Source organism: Misgurnus anguillicaudatus, chromosome 14, assembly GCF_027580225.2.
Source record: "Misgurnus anguillicaudatus chromosome 14, ASM2758022v2, whole genome shotgun sequence".
Taxonomy (NCBI): domain Eukaryota; kingdom Metazoa; phylum Chordata; class Actinopteri; order Cypriniformes; family Cobitidae; genus Misgurnus; species Misgurnus anguillicaudatus.
In genome coordinates, this window is record NC_073350.2 from 22805081 (window position 1) to 22817510 (window position 12430).

A 12430-nucleotide genomic window follows, 5' to 3' on the forward strand; every position below is an offset into this window, starting at 1 on the left:
ACATACATTGAGCATGTAAAAACGTCCAGCACAATAAATGACTATACCTGTAAAGCCAACGATCGAGCATCACTGCTTTGAAGTGCCGCGCGCATATCCTCCACTAACTCCCTGAGACTGGCATTTTCCTCTTCAAGTTTAGTTATTCTGTCCTCAGCCTCTTCAAGGGCAACGATTTCCTCGTAACATTCTTTAGTACATGATCCACGTTTACATCCCGATCTGTGTTCATCGTCAGACTCCGCACTGGTACCCAACGACAGCAGCTTCTCGCGTCGTCTCAAAGGACTCCGCAGTCTTATCTGCGTCTCTATATGCTCGCTCTCCTTTCCAACCAACAACCTTCCGTTCTCATACTGGCACCCAGCTTTGGTGCTGAAATAGCCGCATAGTTTTGCGTGAAACTGTCTGAAGGTGAATTCTTTGGGTAGGTTATCCAATATCCCCGCGCACTCGTCCAGATCACACTCCTTGCTGAGCCCCAAAATCTCGCATAGTATGTTAAAATCTTCCGCGGGTATTTTGCCGTCTCCCTGACAGTCTATGTGATGAAAAATCTCTTGGATGTATTGATCCAGCCCGGTTGCGAGAACTATGATTTCGTTTTCCACGCCACGGTCCAGTCCGTAATGATACGCCAGAGTGCTGACTATCCATTGTGTCCTGCGCGCGGGTCGGCTGTATGGATCGCATGCGTCCGACTTTTCCATCCTTTTTTCCTCACGCGAATTCCATTTATATAGTCTAAATGGATTAATGGATTCAACAGATCCTCTAAGCACACAAACAGCATACCCAAGTCTATGTCATATGTACAACAGACCGCCCCACTCTTGTAGTAGAAACTTTCAGTGCGCGTTGCTGGGCGCGCGTGGGGGCGTTGCTGTGGAGGGAGCACGGCCCACAAAATCCTAACTGCAGAGGGGAAAAAAACTTTTGAAAAGGTAACAATCATGGGACCCACAAAAAGGCTTGCAGAAGATTTTGAAAAACTGTACTGGCATAATTACCTTCCAAAGACACTTTTACAATAATAAAAATCATGTATTTTACGGGGACATTTTAGTCATGTAAGGCATTTTAAAATAAAAATTTAAAGTTTAAAATGAATAAACAGTATCTCAAATAAAAAATAATATTTAATCGAGAAAATATATTTCCTACATTTCAAAAACAATTGGCACAAATGACATCTGCGATAAAATTATGACAAAGCTGCAGAAGAACATACTGTATGGCGAATACCAATCTGAGGAGAACATATGCCCTATAATAGCAAAGCCGTCGAAACCGATACTTTGTAATGAATTGGGGGCGAATAAAAAACCTCCAGTAAGGAAGATGTTTTATATTTATACCTAAATAATGCCGTTTTAGTAAGTAAAGCTTTGAAGTGTCAGTGAAGCAGTGAAGTTAAATGTCGACAGGTCTCTCTAGTAAGTGTTGCTGACAGAAGAGCTCCCTGAGCCGCGTGTCATTTCCTATTTACTGGGGCTGGTTGTCAAGGCGACGCAAGGCATTCCTTATAACAAAAGACAACTTACAAAGTTATGCGAGAGTGAGATCGCGATTTACCAATGCGATGAATTGAAGCAGAAATGCAGCTGTAGGACAACTACAATTATGGCAAGTTTGATATCTGACTTAATTTAAAAAAATGTTTATTAACATTGTTTACAAATTGTGTGTAGTTCTACCATTCTAAGCTAAGTTGTATTCTAAAATAACGTTACATATTTTTTCCTCAGTTATGCAATTTTAAATGTTTCTTGAAAAAATGATACACACTTTCTAAAAAAAAGTCTGAAATCAACGTCACATGTATTTGTTCTTACATTACGTTACGGGTCAGCCTAAGAATAAACAAATAACAATCATGTTTAAAAACAATAGGTAGCCATAATCTATATAGAAAATACTGTAACCATAAAAAAAATAAAGTATTAACAAATCATTAATAAAATAATACCTCAATACTGCTTTGAAACTGTTCTTATATCTCGTTTTCTAGGACCAGCATACCTGTATCCCAATGGAGTGCACGGACTCCACAGCTTCACCTGACATGCAAAAGACAGATGATGACAACTGCTCTATCCAAAATCTCTCTTTAAACACTAGACCAGTGATAGACAGCGGACCTGAAAGTGACAACAGTGAAGAACCTAATGTAAGCACTCCTGAGACCTGCCCTCTGGTGGAACAAACTGACTCCAGTTATATAGTAACCTGTACAGTCGACATAGCAATAGCCATCCTTAAAGGTACAGTAGCATTTCTTGTTGCACATCATTTAAGCTTTTATATGTTTGCATGGCCATGATTTCATTCTGTCATTTTCAAGAAGAGGATGAGAAACCTTTAAGTACGTCTGAGAAAAGGAAGAAGGGAACAAAGAAAAAAGCCTCTAGTGATGTAGTGGAGGCCCCCAGAGCTGAAGGGTATTACTGCATTGAGTACAATATGTTTCCTGATGAGCCTGAGCCAATCAGAGTTGATCTAGTGATGTTTGGCTTGGCAGCTAAAGTCTACATGGCAAATGAAACTAAGGTAAATTTGTATTCCTGTAGCTTAATTGCATTGCACATAAGGTGTATACCCTGTAATGCATTTTATGTTTCATTGGATAAAAGTCTCTACCTGATGCATAAATGTAAATTAAATTAAGTTGTTAACTCATGGCTTTATGAAGAATTATACTACTACTTTATTTTTGCCACAACCACCAAACAGTTGTTGTTGGTAATGAATTATGCATACTGTTCTGCATCACTGATGCAATAAAACCTGGTTTAGGGTATCAGTTAAACCCCCCACAGATTCTGTTGTGTGTCTTGCTGTTCACAGGGAACACTTTATGTCTACCACTTAAAAACGATACCACATTTATTTATGTTTTAACAAGTTGATACACACAAGTTGGCTTCTCCAATTCATCTAACTTGCATGTCTTTGTACTGTGGGAGGAAAATTTGTGCATTTAAGAATAAATTAGCATTTACTCAGTTCAACTTCATATTGTCCCAAACTTATGTGCTGACAAGGTGGTGAAGCCATGGGGAGAAGGAAACCAGGTGTGGGTTGGCTGGTCTCAGACTTTGAAACTGAATGTGACAAAAGAGCTCCTAATTAAAATGGCCTCCCATATAATCACTGTTAAAGTTTTGGACGGTAAAGATAAAGTGTCCTTCAAAGCCAGGAATGACAGACCTAAAGCTTTCAGACTTCCACAGGAGAGGTCTGGAGAAGATCCAGATGAAATGGGTATGGTCTTTTATTACAAAATTAGAATTTTTATAATTTCCTAAAAATACCAGTTTGTGTGAAATACAGCTTTAAAATGTTATTTATTATTATTTTTAAAGCTGGCATTAAGAAGATAGTTTGTAAGTTGAGAGCTCTCTATGAGAAGGAAAATCTGGGAACTATGAAACACCAGAGAGGTCCTGTTGCAAATGGCTGTATGAAGCATTCTGCGCTTAGCTGTGACACAGGTAAGAATGTTTATACATTTATAAAAAATAATTGTTTTGCAAAAATGTAAATATGTTCATGTTTTTGTTTCCCAACAGACATTAATTAATCAAATAAATAGAACCTTGAATGCACTACAAGTCACGTTGTATAAAACTGTATATATAAAAGTGTATAAAAGGTGCACTGTGTAACTGTTAGTAGGATTTTTTGACAGAAATGCAATATAATATACATGACGACATTTTTAGTGGTGTGTAAAGGCCTTACATAATGAACCGTTATGTTTTAATTCCAGAAAATTATGTTTTTACCTTAGAAGGATCTACATACAACACGGGTCTCTTTACATGGAAGTTGCCATTTTGCACCGCCATGTTTCTACAATAGCCCAAAACAGATAAACTGCTTTACAGAGATTACTTGCATACATTCTCATACATTTTTGAGTCTAAAATTTCTGATTTTATTTCATTTTGAAAGAATATTTGGGGGATAATTGCAAAAATGTCAATGTGGTGTAACCGGTCTGTGTCAATTAGTGTGACTAGTATTTTTTTTAAAGAAAATATAAATATATTCATAAAAAATGTGGAATAAAATATAATCATCTTGTGTAGTGTAATATGATTTTTTGTAAATACATTTTTACAGAATTTGTCAAAGATTATTTAGAAAACAGCTATTTTGTTTTCAGCATATGTCAGGACAAATATTACAAAAACGCATTAAAATTTACATTTAGAAATAACTAATAAAATTATATATATATTTTGTTTTTTTGATGATTACGCTTACATGCCATCAAGGTGGATAAAATATTTAATATTTCTCATTCTTTGGCGCAATTGGTGGTTACACCATTTGACAGTTTCAGGTCCATTCAGTCTTTCATAATAAATGGTGCAAATGTAATTTTTATTGCATAAAATCAACATAAATACACTGTGTGCATTAAAATAAACCTGATGCATGCTTTTGAAAAGCAGATTTTTTTGAATTTCTCATCTTGCCAAACTATTTTTGTCACAGACCAATTTGCTAAACACAGAGAATCAATTGTTGTGCCTTTTCGTCACCACGTTGTCTCAGAAGATGACATGTTTGTCCTGTGACAGCTACCCTAGCTTCTTTATGCGTTTCGAATGGGAGGGGTGAGTGGTGGACTGAGACGTTAGTTGCAATTCACAATGTCGCTACTAGATGCCGCTAAAATCTACACACGGCACCTAAAATAATTTTTTAAAACTGAATAAGCATTCTTCACCACTGTTGTTGTCACTAAGGCTATGAAAGTTCTTGAAGACTGTACAGTTAGCACTCAACGCTCACCTGTTTGTCTCAACTCAGTTCCTTTTAAGCATCATTTGGCAAAAGTACAGAAGAAAATAGTGCCTGCTCAGAAGATGGATTTCCAGGAACAAACACTGGAGAATGCAGAATTCCTAGAGGTCAGACAACAAAAGGAAGCTGCTTCACTGGAGCTCAATTCAGCTTCCCTTCTCACAGGTAATTTCTGCCAGGCATCTTCTAAAATCTGCAAATATATACACCCTCACACCTGTATTCACATCACATAATTGGTTTGCAGTAGTGCCTATTATTGCCTAATAATGTGGATTTTAGCAGCATAAATGATTTGTATACCCCTAAAACCACCATTCGTTTTCATTGGCTGTTGTATTTATCCACCATTATAGCTCTAATTCACAGGTTTCCTATAAATATGTGTTTATGGCGAGCAGCTATTTAGGGGTTGGTTCCTCTTGTCTGAGTGCTTTGGGGTGGGGCTGTGTAAGGGGCATCCCTGCAGGGCTTTTACGCTACTTAGCCCCTAATTGGCTGTGAAATGGCATCAGCCAAAACCGACTGACTGCTGTTTTAACTTTTGATGCCTTGTTCAGACCCCAAGCAGGAGCTCCTTGTAAAAGCTTTCGCTCGAGAAATATTTTAGCATCTATAAAGCCAAGCCAGACAATCACATATATTGCCCGATAAGCATTTATAGAATTTATAGGATTATTCAATCCTGTTAAAACTGTTATTTATTATTTACAGAATAATAAGTAAAGAGTATTATGGCTATGTGAAATGATATGGGAGGAATTGACCAATCAGAACATAGTATACTAGTCTTGTAATAAATACAATTTTCTACCCCTTTTATTTTTATTGTCTTTGTCTGAATGTTAGGGGCTATGACACTCACGGACTGTTTGCAGCTGTGTTATGGAAAAGTGAATGAAGGATTCTGGAACATTACTCTGGATCAGCCACTTATATCTGAAGAGCTAAAGGCTGAACTCAACCCGCTGGTCATCACTATTTTGTCTGCTTCATCTCTACCATCCACTCCTGTTCCCTTTCACATACTTAAGGTAGATATTACTATAGAGCCCAGAATAAAATTATATTTTATTATCAATAATAATATTCCTCTTTCAACAGGAAAAATGTCTTCCTGTGTACTGCCAGTATAAGTTCCACAACATGCCTCTTTATAGAACCAAAGCTTGTGATCACAGCGCTAATATTTCCTTCAAAGATATAAATGTGATTTTTACTGGTCTACTGAGCCATGGACAGCTGTGTGAGTTTCTTAGAGGTCTGCCTTTGGAGATCGAAGTCCATGATCGGGATAGAAAACTGAAAAGTAAAACCAGACCTTCAACCGTGTTTGGAACTGACCCCGATGATTTTAAACTAGCAAGTGTGGTACTAAGTGTAACCAAGTGGACGGCTCACGATGTCTTCAAGACAGAAAGAGAATTCCATGATCCATATGGAATAGCAAAACTAGATCTTTCCGATCTCCTTACAGGATGCAGATATTTAAAGCTCAGTTTGCCCATTAGGTGTTCTGCTTCCAGGCAAAGTGAACCAGAGAGTACAATGCTTCAGACTTTTGTGGATCATTCAGAAATGCCAACAGGTCATTATATAGAGGCTGATTCACATCTAAAAGTTCAGGTGGAGATAGCATATCCCCTGAATCCCGAGGGTGCCACAGGTGAAGACGACTGCCCTTTTGGTCGCATCATATATGTTTTTAAATATAGTAATACTTCTGTCTTAGCCAAACTGACATCTGAAATTCTACAAGTCAATTCCGAAGCATTCCAACTTGACTCCTATCCAGAGGAAACAACCGAGCGAGTCCTTTCTGGTCATAAAATGAGCGCCAAAGACAGAGAGAACAAAACCAGAAATGTTCTCACTGGATTTCATATAATGGATAAAGCTCTACACCTTTTCGTTCTAGAAGGATTGAAGGATCAAGCAATCAAAAGACTGTGGAAGCAAGTGCCTATGAAGTAAGACAGTCATCATTTAAAATACTTCCACATGTGCACAAAATTCCTGAAGATCACACAGACCGATCTTTTCTGATCTTTTCCAGGTTGAATGGTGATGAGGAGGACCAGGTGACTGTGCTTTATAACTCAGACCTGAGTTTCTCTGTGCGTCTCTATGACACGCTTGATGTGGGTCTGAGTCCGATTTACCTCCCGAATCCACTTGAGACCATCATGAGTGAACCTCTGATGTTTATCAGAAATATGATTCCTCATGGTTGCCTAGAAGCTATGAAACGGTAAAACTGTATTTTCGATCAAAATACATCTCTCTTTTGACTTTCCTTTTTTTTTTAAAGATGTATTAGCATAGTACTGTTGTTTTTAAGCCATTTCAAAAGGGTAACAAGTACTACACTGAAAAAAATGATTCATTAAATTTAATTAATTTTTTTAAGGTAAGTGGTTGCAATCAATTTATTGAAGCTACATTTAAACAAAAAAGATTAGTAAAGTAAAATAAAATATAAAACTTTTGTTTGAATGTAGCTTAGGTGGATTGATTGCAACCACTTACCTTAAAAAAATTTATTAAATTCAATGAATCATTTTTTTCAGTGTATATCTAACTGAATGCATTACCTTGTCAAAAAAAGGCCCCTAGCTGTCACTGGCAAGGCAGTAGCTTTTTTTAAAGGTCCTAATATGTACTATTTATTTTAGATATGTAAACCAATAATACCTCTGCGGTACCAATATGAATAGAAGCAAAGGTGTAGCTTCTAAAAGTGTACCATCCCAGTGACAGCTATGGACCATTTTTAACATTGGTGTATGGTGTCTATTAAACAAAAGTTCAAATAAGTTTGAAGAAAGTCTTTTGTGGTGGGTCAATGATGTGACGTTATCCATTTTGTGTCCATTTGGTTCAATTAAATGTAAAATGTTTAAAATTTAAAAATAAATTTGCAGATTACTTGCATACATTCTCATACATTTTTGAGGACCAAGTCTAAAATTTCTGATTTAATTTCATTTTGAAAGAATATTTGGGGGATAATTGCAAAAATGTCAATGTGGTGTAACCGGTCTATGTCAATTAGTGTGACTAGTATTTTTTTAAAAAGAAAATATAAATATATTCATAAAAAATGTGGAATAAAATATAATCATCTTGTGTAGTGTAATATGATTTTTTTACATACATTTTTACATAATTTGTCAAAGATTATTTAGAAAACAGCTATTTTGTTTACAGCATATGTCAGGACAAATATTACAAAAACGCATTAAAATTTACATTTAGAAATAACTAATAAAATTATATATATATTTTTTTTGATGGTTACGCTTACATGCCATCAAGGTGGATAAAATATTTAATATTTCTCATTCTTTGGCGCAATTAGTGGTTACACCATTTGACATTTTCAGGTCCATTCAGTCTTTCATAATAAATGGTGCAAATGTAATTTTTATTGCATAAAATCAACATAAATACACTATGTGGATTAAAATAAACCTGATGCATGCTTTTGACAAACAGATTTTTTTGAATTTCTCATCTTGCCAAACTATTTTTGTCGCTGACCAATTTGCTAGAATCAATTCTTGTGAACTTAAGCTGTTTCATTTCTGGTCACATTTTAGAATAAGCCTTCTCCGCAAAGCCAAAAAGCTTATAGAAGCAGTACACAACAATCTTTTCCCATCAGCCGACATGGTTCTCAGTTTAACACAGGAGTTTGGATTGGTTCTGAAGGGAGGACAGTTACAGATGTCAGAGATACAGAAACCTCAGGATGTGCCGGATCATCAAAACATCAAAAAGAGAATCCACACACCTCTTGATAACTTTAACAGAGAATATTTTCAGTGGAAACAGCAGTCGGGTAATAATGTGAAAGACTTCATTCAGGTGATTCACCACGATTTTAGTAAAACATTAGTTTTAACTTTAAGGAAAGTTTATTTATTGTATGCAATAATGCATTTCAGGCAAATATTGAAGATGTCCATAAGGCGAGCGCAGAGTTACAAAAATCGAAGCCTGATATGCTTGTGGACAATCTTGATGATGGATCTATTTATTCATACTATGTCCAAACCATGAACTCAACTCAAGGGAACGAACTACAACACAAAGACATGGTAAAATTCACCGACAGTACAGAAATACATATTGTCATACATAATACCTTTATTCAAGTTGTCTACAAGGTAAAATGCTAAACTTGACACGAAAAATATAACTATTTCTTCTCTCCTTAGATCTCCAGTTGCAATCCTTTTATCTACCCAGGCTTTAAGAGCAGTATTGAATCTAACCAGCATCCAAAGCGACCTGACGATGCCCGAATAGAAGAACTAAGAAAGGTGCCCTTGCGGTCACATCATACCACCGTTACACCATCTGTGTCATGTTTCCCTCTCACTGCAATGTCAACTTTATGGGCATTCCTAAGCGCTTAAGCAAGAAGATAGAGTTTTACTGATGTTTACATGCAGTGCCCACCTCTTTACAGACCCCTTGAGTTTAAGAGGGTATTCAGTTTCAGGGCTAACGCTGATATTGTGTTATCTAGAAGCATGTGCTCGTCTGAAATTGATTCATCTGCTTTTCAAAATCTGTAATTTATTGCTCCTCGGAAAACATGAAAGCATAGCATTCAAAAATGCGGACCCCACATGCCTGAAGAAGATGGATGTTATCGTAACAATTGAATGTGTTATATGCATGTTTTCAACAGTTTTTGTAATTATTAATTAGTTTTGTGCTAGTGTTAAATTCATTATTTTTGTCCATTCCTACCACAGCCCTGGAAAGAAAACATTCTCCACGGGAACAAACTGAAGCCGACTCTTTCTAGATCCAGACTGCCGTGGATTCAGAGACATCAAGATTTTGAACTTTATTCCAAGTCACAGTTTGTGTTTGGCCCAGAATTCCCCTTGAGCATCCATTTGGCTGGTAATGATTTTTTTATTAATACAATTTATTAAAGGGATAGTTCACCTTAAAATGAAAATTCTGTCATCATTTACGCATTCTGATGTTGTTCTAAACCTGTATGAATTTCTTTTTTTCTGATGAACACAAAAGAAGATATTTTGAGAAATGATGCGAGACACACAGCAGACAGCGACCACCGACTCTCATAGTAGGAAAAAAATATTTTGGAAATATTGTGATAAATGAAGAAAACATCTTGACAAATGATGGCAAGCACACAGTTGACGGTACCCATTAATTTTATTTTATTCCTACTATGGAAGTCAATGGTCACTATCTGCCGTGTGCTCACCATCACCCCCCAAAATATCCTCCTCTCCATCAGAAAAAAGAAATCCATACAGGTCCAGAACAACATGAGAACGAGCAAATCTATGAACTAAGGTCTCACCTCTGTTAAAAACAATTGAATTTCAATGACAGCAACCCAAATAAACAACTTCATGGAATACAGTAGTTGACCCATATATGAAAATTCTCTTATAATTTGCTCTTTTGACATTTATTTTAATACCTATATGCCAGTTAGACATTATATAGATGCTGACGGGTGGAGATATAATGACCCATCCATCCTGAGGGGTCACAAGTCAAGAAGATTGCCTTTTTGGTCATATTGTATAATATAATAATTCTAATCCTGTCTTCTAACCGACACCTGAATTTTTGAAGAAAGGAAGTTAAATACACCTGGGATAGCATAAGGGCAAGCAAATTATGAATTTTGTTATTTGGGTGAACTATTTTTTTTATTACACCACTGGGCTGTTAAATGCTTTATTTGTCCATAAACACACACCTGACCAGTCAAATGTTCTTAAATAACTACCAGAGCAATGTTTGTGGTACTCACGGTATAAGCGGAATAAATGACTCCAGTCCTTTGAATTATTTGAAAATAATGCACAGCCGTGGTGTATCAGCACTTCGCTTTTCGCCATGCCGAATTACCACCTTGGGTGTGCATTGTTTTCTTAAAATTCAACGGCCGTCGTCAATTATTTCTTACATAAACTGCTTCTTGTGTGTATTACCAACTGCATGCATTATATTGTTTATTTTATGTATTGCATTATTAATTGTTTGGAGTATATTAAAAATCAAATTCACACTAATTTTTGTTAACATTTTCTTAGGAGAGTCTCTGCGTGATGAACAGCTACAGGCTGCACATGCTCAGTATAACAGGTGGAGGAAGATGTTGATTGATGAGGCCGCTAAAGGAACTGGACGAGTCCCTGAGTTTAAATGTCACATGAAGAGAGCAGATCTGGATAAACTAGAAGATATACTGAAGGACAAACCAAGAAAACATTCTCTGAAGAGACCAGGAATGATTTTAAAGGTAATGATTTAATTTTTCTGGTAGAAACATGGCGGCGAACTCCACGTAAGGAGATCCGTGGTGTATGTAGATAAAAACAGCTTATTCGAAGGTAATAAAAACAATACAGTTCATTATGTAAGGTCTTCATACACCACTGATAATATAGTTATGCGTTTATATTGCATAGAGATCCTTCTTTAAGTCCCACATTGCACCTTTAAACAAAAGATTTAGAAATCATGTGATCATTACTTCTTTTAAGTGACAGATATCCTGGATAAACATTTATGAGAAACACACCAGTAGCTCTAAAACAGTTTAAGTTGAAAGACATAATCCGTTTTTTCCCTAGCCTATTCCAGTTACTTCTGTTATCCAGTGCGCTGATCCCGCCGACTCAGTTGAGAGAGAAGCCAATGTTCCATTCTCTCCCGGACCTTTTCAGAACCACAGTCTAAGCTGGGACAAAAACGCTATCCCAAGACACACATCCCACTACAACAAGTTCCACTTCAGGTCTGAAAGAAATCTTTTTGCTTTCGTTTCTGTTTTTCCAATAACCAACTGCAAGGTAAACCATTTAACCACAACTTTAAAACCATCCTGATACAGACTCAAAACAAAGATCCTACAGTTAAAGGGACACTTGTATTAAAATCTACGGAAAATTAAAAATTGCAATTTTCTAGGCCGATATGGCTAGGACTATACTCTCATTCTGACGTAATAATCAAGGACTTTGCTGCCGTAACATGGCTGAAGCAGGCACAATGATATTACGCAGTGCCTGAAAATAGTCCCCTTGGTTACTTTTAATAGCGATGAGCGCGATGCTAATGGTCTAATCGGATTCAATGGATTATGCTAAGCTATGTTAAAAGTGATACCGCCAGACCCGGAGATCAGCTGAATGGATTCCAAAACGGTAAAAATCAAATGTTTAACTCTAGGGGAGCTGAAAATTTAGCATCTTTTCAAAAAAGTGGAGTGTCTCTTTAATACCAATCTGTTACATAATCCAAAAACACAGAAACGAGGTAAAAAATAGCTCTAATATTCATTTTTGGATGTCTTAATAGAGATTACTGGAGGCCACATTCGTTCCTGCACAAGAGAGGTGATTTGTCACTTACAGATGAAGAGAAAAGACAGAAACCTGCTGATACCCCAGAGACTCATATGACAAGTGCCTATTTTAAACACTGCAGAAACATCATAGAGACAAGGACCAACAAAGACGTCACTTTGCATATGCAGTAAAATCTTTCATTTACAATTTCCCTTTAATATTATTAAACAAGAATAAGCAGCACTTAGGTG

At 36.5% G+C, this 12430-nt stretch overlaps 2 protein-coding genes across 5 annotated transcripts in view; one reads left to right on the top strand and one right to left on the bottom strand.

Moving 5' to 3' along the window:
* The window catches only part of efcc1 (EF-hand and coiled-coil domain containing 1), a 30054-nt gene extending 27973 nt beyond the window's left edge, over positions 1–2081 (bottom strand). The window contains exons 1-2 of one of the 2 annotated variants that reach the window (XM_055184255.2): positions 1970–2081; positions 48–915 (exon numbers count right to left, since the gene is read on the bottom strand). In XM_055184255.2, coding sequence (XP_055040230.2) covers positions 48–710 — 663 coding nt within the window. In that variant the 5' untranslated portion in view covers positions 711–915; positions 1970–2081. Of the gene's footprint in view, positions 1–47; positions 916–1358; positions 1499–1969 lie in introns of those variants that run through there. The other variant, XM_055184254.2, reaches the window with a different exon arrangement.
* Positions 1410–12422, top strand: cfap92 (cilia and flagella associated protein 92 (putative)). 3 transcript variants are annotated; one of them, XM_073876102.1, is made up of 16 exons: positions 1410–1626; positions 2012–2264; positions 2345–2550; positions 3234–3264; positions 3366–3494; positions 4825–4983; positions 5668–5852; positions 5923–6788; positions 6875–7069; positions 8421–8688; positions 8769–8921; positions 9042–9146; positions 9588–9741; positions 10920–11128; positions 11463–11626; positions 12190–12422. In XM_073876102.1, the coding sequence occupies exons 1-16, from the start codon at positions 1624–1626 to the stop codon at positions 12368–12370; spliced, it is 3261 nt and encodes a 1086-aa protein (XP_073732203.1). In that variant the 5' UTR covers positions 1410–1623; the 3' UTR covers positions 12371–12422. The 3 variants fall into 3 exon arrangements, with proteins under 3 accessions (XP_073732203.1, XP_073732201.1, XP_055040226.2); XM_073876100.1 differs by having other exon boundaries at positions 2348–2550; positions 3045–3264; XM_055184251.2 differs by having other exon boundaries at positions 1411–1626; positions 3045–3264.
* Positions 12423–12430: the final 8 nt, after the last annotated feature.

Bases quoted from the DNA above. Each gene is read 5' to 3' on its own strand.
- cfap92 (XM_055184251.2), top strand. The intron at 7,070-8,420 runs GTAAAACTGTAT...GTCACATTTTAG, and splicing joins TGCCTAGAAGCTATGAAACG to AATAAGCCTTCTCCGCAAAG. The intron at 9,147-9,587 runs GTGCCCTTGCGG...TTCCTACCACAG, and splicing joins GAATAGAAGAACTAAGAAAG to CCCTGGAAAGAAAACATTCT.